Raw genomic sequence first — 18,435 nt, forward strand, 5'->3', positions numbered from 1 at the left:
AAATCGACCTGTTGGGGGCGGATTTTCTTTTTAGAGCCAAAAAGCCAATAAAAGGCTTTCGGCGTCTGTGTTTCAAACCTGAACCGGGGGGTTATAATTTCCTGCAAAAAGGAGTGAAAGTAACACATTAACCAAGAAACAAGGTAAAGACACAAGCATCAGCAGCCTTTTTGGTGGAAGCACACGATCATGATGACGTCTTGCATGATTGCTCGCCGTGTAGCTTCAAATGCTAGCTTGGCAACTAAACCAAAGGAGCTAATTATCTTCAGTTAAACTTTCGCTGCGCCCGTCGCTTTAGCCCGTAAACTATCGTGTCTTTCTGTTCATGTTGAAACGCTACACTGGATGTACTCACTATTTTTTTTAGTCATACATAGCCTACTCTATTGTTTAGCCATAGCTTTGTCGCCTTTTAGCTGGACGAACTCATGATGCTTTATTTTTATTTTTATCGTTTAACTCTCACAGGTTGGCTTGGTTGGGAAATTGAACGAATCGTCCTGGCTTCAATGCGGTTGGCTCGGTTCGGCTCAACTTCCTGCTTTTTATTTTTTATTTTTTACAAACAATTTTTTGTTAGAAGCATCTGCTAGGAAAAAGTAAGTTACTGCCATTTGTACGGGCGCAGTGCAGCATCAGCACCCGAACACTAAACAGTTGGACACGTGCATTAAAAAGTATACAGATGTTCAAATTAAGTTCAGCTGTAAAGGTTGTAATGCATTTTAAGTTTATCAAGAAACCAGTAACCAGCGAATTAGTTTAATGTAAACTTTTTGCGACTAAATGATAGGAAAAATATGAGTGCTTTAACTTAGAGAAAAATGAATAAACATAATGTGTACATTAATGCGACTTTCTTGACACTGCTCACTGTTGTTAGCAGACAAAATGGATGTAAGTGAAGACCCAAACACCAGCAGCAGCACAAACAACAACAACAACAACACCACTACCACTACCACCACCACCAATGGAAACACTCAAACCAGCAGAGCCTCCCGCCCACCGCAGATAGCCCACATGTCTCTATACGAGCGCCAGGCCGTGCAGGTGAGTGCCTGAGCCGATTGATTGACAAAGAAAAATACGCGTTTGCAGTCTATATCTGACTGTGTGCTTGTTTTAAGGCTCTCCAAGCCTTGCAGAGACAGCCCAACGCAGCGCAGTACTTCCAGCAACTCATGCTGCAGCAGCAGATCAATAACGCGCAGCTACAGAACCTGGCGGCTGTGCAACAGGTAGGCAAGAATTAAAATGACAGGTGGTCCTCGGTTTTTAGGAAGGAGCGCTGTTACCATGGAAGCGATGTAATCAGATGTTTTTTTTGTTAGTTTTTTACACAAGTGGAAGAATGATGTATTTTTATCAATAAAATATGCTAACGCCGGTAGTACATCATTCTCCCTATATGGTTATAGTTGATTGTTGTACAATAATACTTATAAGTATTTATAATTTACTTGTTTTGAAAGCAAAGCGCAGAGAGTCTCTCACTGAAAACATGTGCGAAAATCTATTATTATCAACAGCCACTCAATTGATCCTCTCCAGGTTTTTTTTTTGAGGGGGGGTGTAATAGTTTTAATGCCGTTTTGCTTTATAAATTTTGCGAGTTTTAATTGGTATTGAGAGCAGGTTAATTCGTTTTTATTAGTTTTTTTTAAATGCGTTGTTTTAGTTTAGTTTTTATTAGGTTTTTTTTTTTAAGTTTTTTTTTATAGTGTGTGTTATAAATATTGTATTGTAATTTATTGCAAATAAATATTGTGTATTTTTTGTGTGCAAGACTTGTGTAAAAAAACATTGCTATGACTATTGCGTAGTAAAAAAAAATCTGAAGAATTATTTTACAAACTACCATCGACAGAAAAATATAGGTACTGTGTAACAGTTCGCAGACTTCTTAAATAAATATATAAATACAATTATAAAATAAAAATATACAGCACATTCTTCCTGCGAACAACCATGCTCTAATACTAATATAAATACATTTTACCTTGTAACCTTATCTCTCTCCTTTAACATGTATTTTCCTCCCTTTGTGGCAAACCACTTCTTCCTTGACAATCACGCTAGGTATTTGTGGTTCAAAAAAAAAAAGAAAAAAAGTACTAGTAGGAAAACTTATTATGTACGTTTTTTCGCCCCCTTCATGCCTCTCTCTTTTCCAATCAGGCTACACTTGCCGCTAGTCGCCAGTCCAACACCCCGAGTAGCAGCATCACACAGGCGACCACCACTGTATGGTTTATCATCACCGATCATTCGCGTTATTTTCCAAACTTGTGATCTGGATCAGAATGTGTGATTTGATTTTTTTCCCCAGGTGAATCTCAGCACCACGTCGGCGGGGGGAACCGTGGTCACCTCTCGTCCCCACGGGCCAGCCACCTCCGCAACAACTACCGCCCTGAACCAGTCAGTGTTATTGGGGGGAAACACGCCAGGACAGGGGCAGATGTATCTTAGGGTGAGTTGGATGAGGATGCACTGTTGTGTCCAGTAAAAAGAAAATATTCCGATGTACTTCCTCAAATCGTTCGGTGCTTAGTGGGTTCCCTCATTGTATTATAACAAGTAGCATTTGTCCTCCAGGTGAATCGTTCTCTCAGGGCTCCTCTGGCCTCTCAGCTGATCTTTATGCCAGGGGGCACAGCAACAGCTACTGTTGCGACAGTGGCCCAGACACAGCAGCAGCAGCAGCAGCAACAACAGCAACAGCAACAACAACAGCAACAGCAACAACAACAACAGCAGCAGCATCAGCAGACCGAAACTCCTACCTCAGCCAGTATTCAGTCCGACAGTGATCAGGTTGGAGCACTTAAACCACAAAATGTCAACCACACATTCCATTTTTTGTTAGTACATTTGCAAGTTGTTAGACAAATGATAATTTTTGCTTTTGTCTTAGAGTGTAACTAAAATATATTAACAGTGCAGTTAGAAAGCAATTCATTGTGTGTTTTTTGACTTTTAAAATATATATTTCAAAAGGTCACAATTTAAACTTGAGTTGTGTGGAAGCAGCAGTCCAGACTGAAAAAGCTTTTAAATTGGCTATATAGATTATTACGGTCTAGGGGTTAGTGATTGAAAATTAATGTTCAGGACTTTTCACACTGCACTTAAGTCACGTTTTAAATTTTAGTTGTGCAGAAGCAGCAGCCCACAGTCTAAAAAAAACCCAATACATTTTTCATGGCAATTGATGTTGACGTCAGCAGTTGTTTCTATTTAAGTTGGTTATATTATCATTACTGTCTTGGTTTATAATTTGACATCAGTTTTCAGGCCTTTTCACACTGCACTTAGGTATCATTTCAAACTTTAGTTTTGTGGAAGCAGCAGCCCTCAGTCTGAAGATTAAAAACAACAGTTTTGAAATGCATTTGATGTTCATCTCAGCAGTTGTTCCTATTTAAATTGATGATATTATCATTACTGCCTTGGTTTATAATTCGTAATGAGTGTTCAGGCCTTTGTCACACTGCACTTAGCACAGCGCATTGTGCTGTCGACCAACTCGTATGTCGCTGGTAGTGCACAAGGTGGATGTTGGAACAGTGCCCAGAATGAACATTTTTCAATTTGGTGGAAGCACCACAGTGACAACAGATGAGGTGGTGGCGGAGTGATATCAGAGTGACAACAGCAAGAGATTTTGGATTTCAGTACAGAGCAACAAATGATGAATAATATCAACAACTTTACGGTATATTTTGTTGGATTTTATTTTTTAGATTTCTTAGTTTTTATATTTTGTATATGTGCAAAAATTAAATAAAAACAAGTGTGAATACATGGGAGCGGGTAAGATAAAAAAAAAAAACTAGCTGTAAACTAAACTGCATGTACGGAAAACAAACTAAGTTTCACTTCTTGAACCTCCCAGGTGCAGAATCTGGCCTTACACTGCGTGTCCACTCCCCGAGCGGTCGCCATCAAGTCGGAGCTCCCCGAAAGAAAAGAATCTGGCGCCTTTTCTCTCGGTCAGCAGCAGCAAGTTCAACCCCAGCAGCAAGCGGCCAAATCCGGCAACGCCATGGCCGTCAAAGGTTCCAACCAGCCGGCGATGACCGTACCTCCTCCCGCAGCATCTGTGGCCCCCTCCGCCTCCTCCTCCCCGGCGCTCCCCCTTTCCCAGCTGCTCCTGTCGCCCTCGTCCGCCCCCGTCATCCTGGTGCCCACCTCCAACGTGCCTACCTCCACCCAGGGCTACTCCATCGGCTCGGTCGCCCCCAAAGCTAACGTTAACACTCAGACGCTGGTGGTGCAGCCCCTCCAGCAAGTCAATGCCGCCGACAAAGGCCCCGTGCCGATCCAGCCCAAGACACCGCACGGACACCGTTTACCCATGCAGGTGTCCCCCCGTCAGCCGCTCCCCATTCTCCCGGCGCCGCCCAGCAACAGCCACGCGGCCCACAACCCGCCGCATATTCCCGTGCAGCTGGTGGGGGCCAGGCAGTGCATGGCGGGGAGCGTGCAGGCCGTGGCACTGGCGCAGGTGCGAAACGTGGCGGCCCAGGAGAACGTGAACCTCGCCTCGCACAACACTTCTACAACTGTGGTGAGCTCAATCGTTATCGTTTCTGTTAGCAAGGTTGAGCATCAGCGTTAAATAAACTTGTTCTGATAGAATAAGCCTGCCAACGGCTCTCTGAAGAGGAAGTCTGACTGCGACGCACCCAACGAGACCACTGCGGGATCTTCGGAATCTGCGGTGATGAAAGACGCCGCTGCTACTTTAACTCCGGCACCAACGAAGGAGTCAGGTACATACACTAGGGCCCAAACGATATGGATTTAGGCAGAGGCCGACTTTGGCAGGGAGAAAAAAAAAGAAAAGAAAACGGATTAACTTAGCCAATTATTAAAAAATATATATAATAAAAAAGGAACTTATTTAGGTCCTTAAAGTTGAGAACAACAAAGATTTTCATTTATTAATTTATTCATGTAAAACAATAAATACATTGTCTTGTCCAGAGAGGAATTTTCAGGTACCTAAAAATGCCTCAACTGCTGAATTTAGCTACAGGAAAACATGATATTTGCATGATTCCCTTAACATTATATCACATTTATTCTGCTTTATTACTTATTTTCTTTGCAATGAGTGATGACTTTAAAATAAAAAACAATCACTTAACCCTAATACGGCAAACTAAGCATAAAAATAAACCTTGTCATGATACTTACTAACTTGTTTTGATGGTCAAATGAGAAGACGAAGACTGAAGCAACGCACAGAATAACGCCATGCATGTCCTTTAATTGCTGCCCATACCTACTGGACAGCATTTACTGTTTCATGAGAAAGTAAGATTGAATTGAATCGGCAAAACGCCAGCTGATAATTATTTTGAAAGGGGCTTAATAATGAATATCATCGGCCGGCCTTAACCTACACTACTCACAAAAAGTTCGGGTTATTTGCAGGGCTACAGCGATTATTCGATTAGTTCAAATTATTCGATTACAACAAAAAGTTCAAAATTCCTTTTTCATAAGCTTAGTAGGGATCAGTTTTCCACAAGCTCGTAACGGCTACATGTCACTATGAGTTATTCAATCATGTAACAAGCCAATTCTACACTTTTATTTTCTGACACCCACGTCACTCACCAGGCAAATTATTTCATTATGCAAAATACATTTTTGCTTGATTATTTGACAGGGTTCGGCTTTCGGCTGAAATTTCAGGATGAACCTAAAATGCACTACAACATCTTAGATGTGAACTTAATTTGACCTTTTTAAATGCCTTATTTTAGCTGTTCAATGTTTGTATTTGGAAGTCTGATTGTGGCAAAAAAAAAAAATCTTTTCTCTTCCATCTTCAGCAGGTGTTCTCCCCGCAGCCTCCTTCTCGTTGCCACCCGCTCTGTCCCTGCCTCTGCCGCTGTCGAGGGCGGGCCACGGCGACAAAGAGCGGGCGCCGCTCCCGCAGGCGGTGGTCAAACCTCAAGTCCTCACGCACCTCATCGAAGGCTTCGTCATCCAGGAGGGAGCCGAGCCCTTCCCTGTAAGATTTCATCATCAGCTCCTTTCTTAGCGAGGTTGAAATGTTCAAGAATCAGCTTGTGTGCAGCCATCTTGCCCACTCTGTTGAGAAGATTCGTTTTATTGAGGAGGCATTCCTCCCAAATTATATTTCAGTTGATGAAGACTGTAAATGTATTTAATGAAGTGCCAAACAACGTCAACTGCATTACATAAACTTCCTCTAATAAGAAAAGGCCACTCGGGTCTAAAATGACTCCGCCTACTCTCTTCACTCATCATTAGCCAGCAATACTGCAACAAAATAATCACTTGTGCTGCATAAGCAACAACACTCATTGATGATGAAGGTGTCGACACATCTTGAACATTTTTCTGCTTTGATTTGAAGGTCACCGGGCTTCTCAAAGATCGTGACTTTGCACTGGGCGCCCGCGCAGAGAACGGCCCACCTCGTAAGTGTCTCAACACGAACACACACTTCAACATTAAGACCATGTGAGTGACGTTCCCTCGATGTCGCCTTTTCCCAGTGATGAAGTGTGAGTACTGCTTGAGCCTGGCGCCGGCCAACCAATTCAGAGGAACCAAGAGATTCTGTTCCAACACCTGTGCAAAGAGGTACGCCGCCATTTTCATGCACACTTACTTTTTACACCGGTTATTTTCGTTTCCTGTGAATAATACGCAATTTTTTTTGCCAATTGTCACCCCGTTTTATACAAGGATCGATGAAAAGTAAGATTATTTTTTCTTTTTGATTTTATAGATGTTTGCCTAGTACCTAGAGTTTAGTTGTCTTATATTTCCTTATTACTTACCTCATTGGTGCTCTTCTCGTCCATGTTTAATGTGCTTCTATCGTGCAGTTATTCAATACCATATGGTTGTGTGTCAGTTAGCTACATTAGCCCGCTAGCATTGGCTTCAGCCATTTGCCGATACTTACTATACACACATAAGGTTGTCTTTCTCAAATAGAGGTGCGGTACGATGCACAAGCGTAATTGCACATCCACTACAGCAGGTGGCAGTGGCGTTCTCATTGTCAGGGAGTGCGCAAGGATCATTATGTAAAGTAATGTTTGGACTATAAGGCGCACCTGACTATAAGCCGCGCCAGCTAAATTTGGGGAATACTCAAATTCGTTACACATATAAGCAGCACCCGACTGTAAGCCGCAGGTGTTTTAATGTTACCGCACCGGGCTCCCGTTACTTTGTTTTCCATAATGAGGGCACCATTTGTCTCACTCTCGTTCTGTCTCACCTACTGAATTTGGGCTCACTTGGTTTGTTTTGCTCTGCCTGACGCTCTTGCGCTTCCTTTATAGTGCGCCCCCTTGCGATCTGACGGATAAGCCGCACCTTTGTATTAGCTGCAGGGTTGAATGCAAGTGAAAAAAGTAGTAGCTTATAGTCCAGAAATTACTGTACTTCGATCAATTTTGTAGACAAATGATTCTAGTATTTATAGTCAGCGGAGGGTTTGGGGGGCACAACATATTTTTGTTCTTCCTAAAGGGTGTAACAAAAAAATATTGAGAAGCACCGCATGCACTACCGTCAAGCTCTTTGGCAGTTAATTTGTGGTGTGGATTTTATCCTAAAATATATGCCAGCTTTCCACATGCATCACTAAGTGTAATTATTTTAACAGCCACTAGATGGCGCATTAAACTGTCTTTTCTTCGGGGTTTTTGGGAAGGCAACTTTGGTTATATAGAGCATATTTATGTATGTAGTTATGTAAAAAGAGCTTCTTCTTTTTTTTACCTGGATTTAAAACATTTATACTTTATTGGTATATTTTAAATATTTATTCATTCATATTACATATAAGTACAGAGAAAAAAATGCTTTTTAAATGTGATTTTGTGAGCGCATTTTATTCTCAGAAAATTGCGTTAATTTTGGCTTGGTGTCTTTTTCACTCTGTAAAATAAATCACAACAAACCTCGTGCAATCTCTCTTATTGGTCACATTTTCCTGTGTCTGTCACTGTACTGCGTTGATAATGTTGTTCCATGGATAATCTGCCCAGCAAATGGCATGCAGGTGTACATGAGTAAACAATCCTCATTCATACGGATAAAAGATCCAATGACACGTTAACCGCAGACGTGTCAAACGTGTTTGGCAAGTCAACAGTCATCTGTTTACACGCTACCCGTTATGTCACAAACAGGATTTGCTGATGGCCCCACCATTTGAATCGTGGCCAAGCTTGGCAAAAATGTGTTATGGATGAATGAGGTCATCTGACTACAGTCTCCTTGTATGAACAGGTACAACGTAAGCTGCAGAGGAAAAGGCAACAGCATGGCGCATGCGCCGCTTCCGCCCCCCACAGAGAACGCAGCCAGGCGGCGTGGACCCCCTCGCCGCAGCAGCTCCAACGGCAACATATTGGCTGGCCAGCATCTAAATGTCAAGGTAAGAGATTTTTTTGAAAAGCATGCGTTTTAGGTTCGTAGCTGGAATGAACAAGATGTGCTGCCATTTAGTGGAAAATAATTGATTGTTCTGCTTCTTGTCACTCTACGTCACAATGAACCACTGCTACATTTCTTTGGAAATTCGAAATTATTTAAGGGCAGTTTAGTGAAATTGCACAATATTTAGGAATCACCATGTTAACTAACCGTTTGCAATTTTGTCCTGAATCCCCGACGTCTCGTCCGGATGCTCTAGTGCCGCTTGGACTCCAGCCGCTCGGAGGACGCGTCCAGCGACGGGGACGAGGAGGAGGAGGAGGAGGAGGAAGAGGAGGAGGACACGCCTTCCCTCTCCCCCAGCTCCACCCACTCGCGCTCGTGCTCCAGAGCCGAGCAGGACAACGCTCCCCAGTCGGACCCCGCCTCGGCCCCAGGGGGCCTCCCCATGGAGACGGCCGGCTTCCTGTCGGCCACTCCCGCCCAGTGGAGCGTGGAGGAAGTGTGCAGGTTCATCTCGTCGCTGCAAGGTGGGAACGCTGACATTTTGACATTACAAAAGGACAATGGCGTACTTTATAGTTTATACTCTTTTATATTTGTGGTTCTCAAACTTTGTATTCCAATTACCAGCTTCAAAAACAGTTGCTGTTAAAATACCACCATAATGAGCAACATTATAATAAAGTGTATAGATGCTAGTAAAATCTGACAGTATGCTAACGGTGAGCAAACATATCACAATATCGCAGTACTTTTTTAATACTTTTTAAAATATTTTGGTAAATAAATCAGCAATTTTCCCTTTGAACACAATCTATAACCGTTTAAAAAAAAAAAACTAAATATACAAGATTTAGTACAGAAGAAATATGTAAAATTTTTAATTTAAAGGGATACTCGACTCGTTGAGCCATTTTCAGCAGTAAAAAGTTACTATTTTGTCCAGAATGAATTTGATAACGTCATTATTATTTGTATACAATTAATACCTTCAAAACTATTATTCCACTTTCTGTCAACTGAAGATGACATCACTTGTGCTGAGGAAGTAGGTAACGACCAATCATGGCTCACCTGTTTTCTGGGTTTGGTCAGCAAACCAAGCCGTGATTAGTCGTTACCTACTTCCTCAGCACAGCTGACGTCCTCTTCAGTCGACAGCAAGTGGAAAAATTGTTTTTAAAGATATTAATTCTACATGAAAAATAATTAAGTTATGACATTAATTATAGACAAAATTTGAACTTTTCCCTGCTATAAATGGCTCACTGAGTCAAGTATCCCTTTAAATTAATAAATAAATGTAATGTTAACATTTATTCCTCTGTTTCAGTTCTTCTTAATATGTTACACTGTCCCATCAATGGTGAGCTATTTTTAGAACAGACCCATGGGATACTCATGTTGTCCTGGGGGCTAACTAGTACAAATTGGCAACGTTATTTTTTAACTTAACCCCTTCCTTAATGTACTCAAATTCTTCTTAAAATGTACTCCCTGAAAGTCCCTTAAGTATGTAATGCTCTTAATATGAATATTCAAAAATAAAAACTAGGTCGACCAACCGGCTGATTCAATTGCCTGAAATTAGCACTTTTAAAATTGGCAAATATATATATATTTTTAACATAAAACAGAGATAATCCCATTTGAAGGTCCCCCATTTTAACTGGGCTGGTTAACTAAATTAATGTAATTTGATTAAAATAAAAAAGCTGAAGCCACTTTAACAAGATGCAGTTTTACTGTAGAATTAAGTTTCTTTAATTTTTTTATATTTTTTTTAAATCCTTGTGCGTGTGTTTGTCCAGGCTGCGAGGAGCTGGCCGCTCACTTCCTGTCGCAGGAAATCGACGGGCAGGCTCTGCTGCTCCTTCGCGAGGACCACCTCATCTCCACCATGAACATCAAGTTGGGTCCCGCCCTCAAGATCTGCGCCTCCATCAACAGCCTGCGCGAGTAACCTTCTCCCGCAGCCTTATTTGGATTTTGACACGACACTATGATTGACAGTTTACATTCTGGACCTCCATTGTGCTAAAAAGTTTTTGGGCTGTAGAATGTATGAGTGACCAGATGAATTAACCGTGTTAAGTTACGCTAACCCTATAGTGAGGACTTTGGTTTTATCAACTCGTGTTATTTGGTAGCGAGGTTATCTACACAAACGACGCGTTGCCTTTTTAAAGTATTTAAAATGGTGCTTCCATCTTTTTTTTTTGTTACAAGTTCCCGTCCGACAAGGAGGGAGAGTTTAGTTTTGTATCTTTTACATTTTCTACTTTTAAAAATATTTTTCATGACAAAGTTGTAGGAGCTGTAACCAACTTGAAAGGTCTGTCAGAAATGTTCCAGGACTGGTGTCAGAAAAGATGCTTAAGAATAAAAGTAGGTACCTACCTCGCTATAATGAACTTTATAATAACATGGAATGTTAAGACTTATAAACATTTTGTAACATATGTAAAATGTTAGTGCATTTTTTGCAGTGTCATTTTTGATTTGTCAAAAAAAAAAGTTTTTTTCGAATAAAGGGATAGAAAATAAAACATCTTTAAAAGATCTGATTCATCGATTGACAATAATCAGCATATTAATCAATCAAAAATAAGCCACAGCAATATTAGGCTTTCATCGTAAAGGATAAAGAATATTATGCTTTGATTATGTCGTGTTGAGAATAAAATAAAATAAAACAGCCATGAGTAGGAAGGTTGCTCCAGCTCATCTATCATCTTCTGCGCCAAGAACTGTAGGATGCTCAGGTCATAGTGAGCAGCCATTCATTTTCATACTAAAACTCTTGTACATCTTTCATGACGCCATTACTGGAACTTTTCTGACACCTCGTTGCTATCTGAATATGGGTCAATGTAGAGTCAGCATCTTCTCTTCCTCCACTTTGCAATGAGCAGACTGTGATGATTATTTGTTTACATTTTATTAGCCGTGCAGTTCCAGAGGTGTCAAAGCCAGGTCCAGAAAGTAAAAACCAGATTTTTACTTTGTGGACTTGGATTTGACTGTTTGGTTCACGGTCCTTCAATGTGGAAGCATAGAAAAAGATTGCTTCTGTTACTTGACATGGGCTGCAGGAAATTAGTAAACAAGGCAGACAAACCGTCATTCCACAGCATTCACTCCAATTGGACGCCTTTCAAGTTTACATCTGCATCAAAGTCTTATTTCCTTTTGCCTAAAACATTTTTTTTTTTTTATAAAAACGTTTTCATAGAGAAAAGCTTAATAAAAGTCTTGAGTATACAAGGTTTGCATCGCCATGTGCAAAGTGGAATATGTAACAGCTGTGGTGGGAAAGTGCACAAGTACAAAAGTGGAACAGCTTTTGTTCGAATCAGAAGACGGTGTAGCTGTTCGCCTCCCCGTATCCGGCCTCTTGCAGGTAGCGCTCCAGGTGGACCGCCTGCGCCCCCTTGAGGACTTTGTCAGAGGCGCTCTTCTCCCCGGAAACGAGTTTGCGGGTCACGTCCGCCAGCGTGGGGCGATCCGCTTCTTTCCACTGGCAGCAACCTTTAATGACGGCGAAGCTGTGGAGAAATTAAGGTGTCAAGTTGTGTTTGAGTGCGGTGGATTTTCAAGTGCTGGATCCTTACAGGGCGTTTGAGCAGTTGGGATGCTTCTTCAGACTTTTGCCTCGTTGGTGGAACTGGAGCAGCTCATTGACGGGGATCTCTGCAAATGGAGCTTCTCCTGCACAGGCAAAGGGTTTGGGTCATTAGTCCTATTCGCAAAGCCAGCAAGTCGTGAAAATCTGCATATAATTGATGGCCATTGACATGCATCTTTCAAACTGAAAAAAAATCCATTGTGTGTGTGTTTTTTTTTTAAAGAAAAAAAATGAAATAAAAACACAATATTTACAAGTAAAACAATTTAAGAGATTTAAAAGCAAATCAATAAAAACCCATCCATTTTCTGAACCACTTATTACTCACGAGGTTGACAGTGTGCTGGAGCCTATATATTTATATATTTTTTGGTCAATGTTGAAATTAAATTAAACTTCAGATCAGAGCTTTCCGTCAGCCTGCCCCAGGGCAGCTGTGGCTACTTGAGTACCTTACCGCCACAACAGTGTGAAGAAGGAAAAGCGCTGGTTTATTGAGCTCATTGGCTTTAAAAGGCAGCTGGCTCCACTTATTTACTGAGGACTGTTGCGAAAGCATCGTCTGTAAGTGACTTTTAAAACACCATTATATGCGAAATGTAGATCTAATGACGTATGTGACAAGTGTTTTTTTTATCTTAAACGGTAATGCTAGCGCTAATGCTAATTGCGAGTGCTAACACTTTAGAATTGCTTAATTTTGTTGGTGTTTAACAATGCATATGTACAGAAGATAATGAATAATGAGTAGTTATATCCACTCAATTCAACTCGTAGATATAATGATGTGTGATGTGAACTAAATGGTAGTGTTTTTAAATGGTAATCGCTAGCGTGCTAATGCTAATCGCGATTGCTAACATTTAGCATAGGCTAATTTTGTTGGTGTTCAACCTTAGTGGATTAACAAAAACAAAAAAAACTTTTTGTGTTGTGGGGGGTCGAATAATCTTACTTGAGACCTTTATTGGGACATGAGTGTCATTTGAATAAATATGGTAACCACTTAGTTACAACTTACCGAGTGTTGCCATTTCATACAGTAGGATGCCCAAAGACCAGCTAGAGAGAAATAAGAAAGTAAATGTTAAATGGCAAAACTGTCTAAATGATGGCATTTCAGTTCGTTTCAGTGGGGAAAGGTGATATGAGTATGAGTGAATAAGTCATGAAACTAATTAAATTTAAGTCAATGTAATAATAATAATTTATAATGAAATCCTAATACGATTTTCTCTTCTTGTCAATCTGCCAGCGTACTCACACGTCACTGCTGGGGCCGACGGTTCTCCTGGCTAAAATCTCAGGCGCCTGCCACTTCTTCATGCTGGGCTCGTCCTTCTGCGTGGCCCCCTGGTTCTTGCGCGTGAAGACCCCATGAAGCCCCCACAGCTTGGCCGTGTGCGCCTTGCTGACCAGGACGCTCCGCGCTCGAATGTTCCCGTGCAGGAGGTCTTTGCTGTGGAGGTACGTCTGGAGAGGGTGAAAATAGTTTGGGATTTTTCATTATAGTTATTTTTTATTTAGTTTCGTCTTCTGTTTTTCAAATTCAGTTGTTACTTTGAATTAGGCAGGTTTATTTTTACATTTTATTTGGTTTTATTTCCTTGAAAATGCTTTGTTTCAGTTAGTTTTCCTTTTGATTTGATTTTGTTAACAAAAATGTTTTTCCCCTAATTTTTTTAATTTTGTTAGATTTAACTAGCTTTAATAATCTTGGTTTGAAGTTTATATTGAAAAGGTCAACATCAAGCAAAATATTTAAATCTACTTAAAAATATTTTTCAATTTTTGTTCTTATGCAACAATTATTATTAATATTATTATTATTATGTTGATGATCAATTTCTTGACATGTGAAATTGTGTGTGTGTAAACTTCAAATATATATTTAAAAAAAATACAGTTTTAAAATAGTATATCTCCCATTCCAGTCAGTCAATATAATGTGCATAATATAAAGTTTCAGTTTTTGAATTAAACTACTGAAAAGTAGTATGCTGGTTATCTAGTTTAACTTAATTTGTCAAATTTTTGTTTTTAATTTGCTATAATGTATCTTGCTACAATATCTGGCAGCTACATATAGTGAAGATGAAGAAATAAAACAAGATTTTCCATTAGATGGCAGAATGTACATAATTATGCTGTTGAGGAACTTTTTGCTGACATTCTTGTTTGATGTGCAGTGAGATTTTTTTTTCTTTTGTACAATGTGCCTTGGTTCTTTTTTAAGTTGTAGGAGCGGCTTTAGAACAATACATTCTACTACTCAAATAGTCACTTGGCAACTCAAGTCACTTTGCAGTGCATTTTCAGAAGTCAAGGTTACTGTAGGTCAACACATCATATAATGATATGCTAATGAAAACAATATTGATCGTCATACTAAAAAGACAATGGGCTGAGTGAAGCACATACTTCCTGCCATTTCTTCTTCTCTTCCACTTCCTACCAAACTATTTTGACTTTGCTGGAATTGTATACCGCGTCTCACCCCTGGAGTCCTGCTCAACTGATTTGACAGTCAAATGCCTTAAAAGAATGTATACAAACCAGTGCTGAGACCACATGTTGGGCCATGGTAAATATTCGTCTCTCCGTCATCTCGCATGGAGGATTCACATCTTCCTGCGCAAGGAAACGCAAAGGTTTTGTTGACTTGGTTTGGGTTTTACAGTGCAACGTCCAAAGTAGAACACGATCACTTCCAAGACAATAATTTTCAGCGTTCAACCGACCTGTCTGCATCGCCAGAGGAAGCTTAGCAGGTCCCTGTTCTCCAGCTCCTCCACTACCGTCACCAGAGGGGCGCGCAGGGACACCACACCCAGCAGCTCGGGTAAGAATGGGTGCGGTCCCAGCTGGGCCAGGAAGGATGCAAAGCCTAGAAAGTTGTGCCTCTCGTTGGCATCGGCCGAGTCTGCGGACAGACGGAACGTTCATTGACAAAAATGTAATCAGCATTAGTTTAAGAGCAGTGTTAATATTAAAAGCCTTTTATACCTTTTTTTTCCGATATCAATCTTACTAGTACGCTCTTTTTCCTCGCAAGTAAGATGACTGTATAGTAGTGGTAACATTTTTCCCACTACTGCATGACATTTCTGATCACATGTAGACAACTACATGTTAACAGTGAGTCAAAACTGGGTATTACTTGACAACTGTGCACTACTAGTAGTAATAGTGAAAAGCTAATAGAATCTTATGTCACTAGTAGTCCTTGTACCATCAGTTGTCAACTAATGCACATTTTTGCCACACAAGACATGTAGTCATACTAGTAGAAGTGCAACGATTATTTGACAACTATTCAATTATAAAATTAATCAATTAATCACTTACATTTTAAAATAGTCCAAATCCTCAGAATTTCATCTTCTCGACAGTAAACAGTTTTTGACATCCCCCCCCCTTGAAAAATACTTTAAAAAAATAAAAAATTGGGGGTTCTAAAAAAATATTTTTAATATTCTAAAAAACACTTGAATGCATTTTTAAAAATGTTTTGAGGAAAAATTGTGGGATTTTCTTTCCTGAAAAAATATTCCAAAAATGTTTTCTCTGAAAAATACTATTAGATGTTTGTAGAATTTCATGTCACTAGTACGACTACACAGAACTAGTGCATAGTTATTCCTCACTGTAACATGTTGCTGTACTACCTTAAGCTGGATATCACATTTATGGACAGAAAGCACTGTCTTACGAGTGAGGACAGAGCATACTGGTGCATTGATATCAAGGCTGTGGAACAAATGCTGAAAGGGCTTCCCCACCATTTAGCACTTGCAGGATCACGTTCCTGTTCTCCATGCGGGCCCTGTAGAGGGACACGGCGGAATCGGAGGGCAGCGGGAAGGAACCAGGCAGCGGGGCCACTTTGTTGAAGGACTCTGGCAGCCTCTGGCGGGGCAGCTCCCTGGGCTGGACGACGGCGTCTAACGCCGGCTGGTATTCCACCGCTTGGGCGCCCGACGACACCGGGGGCATGTCCACGGACAAGGAGAGCTTTTTGGGCGCGTATGTGCTGGGCGGGTGGAAGGTGGAGTACGAGTTGGGCATGTCCAGTGCGATGCTTTCGTGCTCCAGCACGTTGATGCCCGGTGGAGCTGCACAAAGACCAAAGGAGGAGAAGTTAGTGGGGTTGGCAGAAGGTTAGCGCTGGAGGACTCGGGTCGACCTTTGTTGAGCTTACCGTCGATGCCATGCAGCTCCCTCCTGTAGTTCGGCTTCAAAGAGCTGAGACGGATGCGTTCCACCTTCTCTGGACAGAAGCGCAGCAGGAGGATGAAGACCAGCGTGACCACAAAGGTGGCCAGCAGAAGGAGGGGCACGACGATCACTTCCTTCTCATACTCGCGAATCTCTGTAAAAATAAACAAAATAATAAATACAGCACATGTTAGAGGCTTTGGAGATAAAGTCAGAGAGGCCGGACTGCGATGGTTTGGACATGTCTAGAGGAGAGATAGTCAGTAGAGGAAGGAGGAAGACCACAGAGGAGGTTTATGGATGTGGTTAAAGAGGACATGAAGGTAGTTGGTGTGAGAGCAGAGGATGTAGAGGACATGGTTAGATGGAGGCAACTGGTTCGCTGTGGCGACCCCTGAAGGGAAAAGCCGAAAGGAAAAGAAGAACACACATTTTTTTTTAAACTAAAACTAATACTGAAACTAACTGAAACTAACTAAAACTAAGCATTTAGTAAATAACTAAAACTAATAACAACTAACAGAACCACCCAAAAAAATAATTAAAACAAACTAAATTTAAAGAAACAAAACTCAAAACAAAATCAAAACTAACTAAAATAAAAATCCAAAACTATAATAACCCTAATGGGACTACCACCTCTACTACTAAACTTTTCTTGATATGTAGAATCACATAAATTTACAACTATGTGGAGAATCAATCGGATTTTAGACTAATGACAAGACAATAGATAAAAACTTTATGCAGTTAAAAAAAAAAGTGAAAAGACAAAATTACAGACCAAAAGTGGTCGAACAAAGAAGTAGTACAGTAAATTCGAACGAGGCATGAGGGTTAAGAGTAGACAAGAGTAGATTTTGCTAACTATTTCGCTCACCACAGATTGTGTCTCCTTGTTGGCAGCGGAAGTCTGCGTTTGATATTGACGACATCCTGTCAAAGAGGGAGAGCAGGGCAAGTTAATTAAAGACAAATATTAGTTTGGAGAGGCAAAGAAATAATGATTAAAAACAAGCTTAAATAAAAGAGATGAAAATCAAGGTAAAAATCACAACAGAAAAGCAAGATGAATTTATGTGTTATGTTATGTGTGTGCATAGGAATGAAAAACTTTATTTGTTTCTGTAAACACTCGATAAGCAGAAATTCGATCAAAAGAGGGGTCTGGAAGTCTTACAGAAAATTAACAAGTCTTGACTATATTTAGGGCCAAGGCTATTCATAGCTTTGTACACCAACAGTAAGATTCAATAAGTAAGAAAGATCTAATCTTTGAGAGGTTTTAGGACCGGTGTGGTGGGTTCCCGTCAAAACTCGAGCAGCAGCATTCTGAACCAGTTGCAGCTGTTGGATGGATTTTTTTTTTCTTCCAGACCTGTAAAATCCTTGTTACAATCGACTAAAAATGTTCGTGTGAACAAGCTTGTCCGTCTAGTTTGTAAAAGGAACACGACTGTAGTCAAACACATTAAACAAACACGGAAAACGTTAATCCTCATCCAGGGAGGAGTTCTCACACCTACAGACGTTTTCAAATTCCAATACATTTTGTTCAACAAGGTATTAGTGATTCCCAAATGCTGTGACGTGAGATCATCAGGTGTGCTGCAGGAAATGATCCAATTTCACATATTTAGTCCAGGAATGATTTACTACTAATGTATCTTTGTGCAGTGAGAGGTCAAACAATCAACACTCTACTTGTGGATCTACATGTTCACATTCATAGAACAGAATAGTAACTTTTCCGTCAATTAAAAATATGGAATTTTTTTTTTTAGGCCCATGGCGATTTTTGACAGAAAAATATTTAAAAATATAGAATGAAAAAAATATATTAAAAAAATTATTTTCTATAAGTGGCTTGGCTCAATAGAGGTTAAGAAACACTTTCAGTATGTTGCAGTCTAGTTCTATAAACACTACCACAAAAATAAACATACAGAACTAATTGCTAACTAATTAACTAATAAAATAAACTTACAGTCCTGAATAGCATTTAAAAACTTGTGTCTGTATCATGCTCCTATCAATATTCCGATTGTTTAGCTATGCCCTAGATCTTTATCACGGACAATAATCAGAGTAGGACTTGACCTAGTATGAACTTTAATTATATTTAACTAATACAA

General features: G+C 40.3%; 2 protein-coding genes and 2 long non-coding RNA genes across 9 annotated transcripts in view; 2 read left to right on the top strand and 2 right to left on the bottom strand.

Annotated features, from left to right (window-relative positions):
* Positions 1 to 12,291, top strand: phc1 (polyhomeotic homolog 1). 6 transcript variants are annotated; one of them, XM_086079405.1, is made up of 15 exons: positions 1 to 143; positions 472 to 526; positions 887 to 1,056; positions 1,134 to 1,244; positions 2,185 to 2,250; positions 2,336 to 2,479; positions 2,605 to 2,823; positions 3,905 to 4,579; positions 4,649 to 4,784; positions 5,856 to 6,037; positions 6,407 to 6,470; positions 6,549 to 6,636; positions 8,305 to 8,452; positions 8,711 to 8,981; positions 10,266 to 12,291. In XM_086079405.1, the coding sequence occupies exons 3-15, from the start codon at positions 895 to 897 to the stop codon at positions 10,415 to 10,417; spliced, it is 2,418 nt and encodes an 805-aa protein (XP_085935531.1). In that variant the 5' UTR covers positions 1 to 143; positions 472 to 526; positions 887 to 894; the 3' UTR covers positions 10,418 to 12,291. The 6 variants fall into 6 exon arrangements, with proteins under 6 accessions (XP_085935531.1, XP_085935528.1, XP_085935533.1 ...); XM_086079402.1 differs by having other exon boundaries at positions 472 to 602; positions 10,266 to 12,290; XM_086079407.1 differs by having other exon boundaries at positions 472 to 602; positions 5,859 to 6,037; positions 10,266 to 12,290.
* On the bottom strand, positions 7,884 to 8,900 carry LOC147172867 (uncharacterized). The gene is made up of 2 exons (XR_015095443.1): positions 8,662 to 8,900; positions 7,884 to 8,440 (listed from the first exon to the last, which is right to left on the bottom strand). It is a non-coding gene; the product is annotated as an uncharacterized LOC147172867 (long non-coding RNA).
* Positions 11,380 to 18,435, bottom strand: part of styk1b (STY kinase 1b) — a 7,903-nt gene continuing 847 nt past the window's right edge. The window contains exons 2-10 of the mRNA XM_086079414.1: positions 17,181 to 17,236; positions 16,284 to 16,454; positions 15,865 to 16,197; positions 14,824 to 15,005; positions 14,639 to 14,713; positions 13,347 to 13,555; positions 13,104 to 13,144; positions 12,069 to 12,165; positions 11,380 to 12,002 (exon numbers count right to left, since the gene is read on the bottom strand). Of these exons, the coding sequence (XP_085935540.1) occupies positions 11,810 to 12,002; positions 12,069 to 12,165; positions 13,104 to 13,144; positions 13,347 to 13,555; positions 14,639 to 14,713; positions 14,824 to 15,005; positions 15,865 to 16,197; positions 16,284 to 16,454; positions 17,181 to 17,235 (1,356 nt within the window). The 5' untranslated portion in view covers position 17,236 and the 3' untranslated portion in view covers positions 11,380 to 11,809. The remainder of the gene's footprint in view (positions 12,003 to 12,068; positions 12,166 to 13,103; positions 13,145 to 13,346; positions 13,556 to 14,638; positions 14,714 to 14,823; positions 15,006 to 15,864; positions 16,198 to 16,283; positions 16,455 to 17,180; positions 17,237 to 18,435) is intronic.
* The window catches only part of LOC147172869 (uncharacterized), a 15,169-nt gene continuing 9,105 nt past the window's right edge, over positions 12,372 to 18,435 (top strand). Inside the window, exons 1-2 of the long non-coding RNA XR_015095442.1 lie at positions 12,372 to 12,646; positions 13,338 to 13,549. This is a non-coding gene — a long non-coding RNA (uncharacterized LOC147172869). The remainder of the gene's footprint in view (positions 12,647 to 13,337; positions 13,550 to 18,435) is intronic.

Source organism: Leptonotus elevatus, chromosome 6, assembly GCF_054856555.1.
Source record: "Leptonotus elevatus isolate MCC_2025b chromosome 6, RoL_Lele_1.0, whole genome shotgun sequence".
NCBI lineage: Eukaryota > Metazoa > Chordata > Actinopteri > Syngnathiformes > Syngnathidae > Leptonotus > Leptonotus elevatus.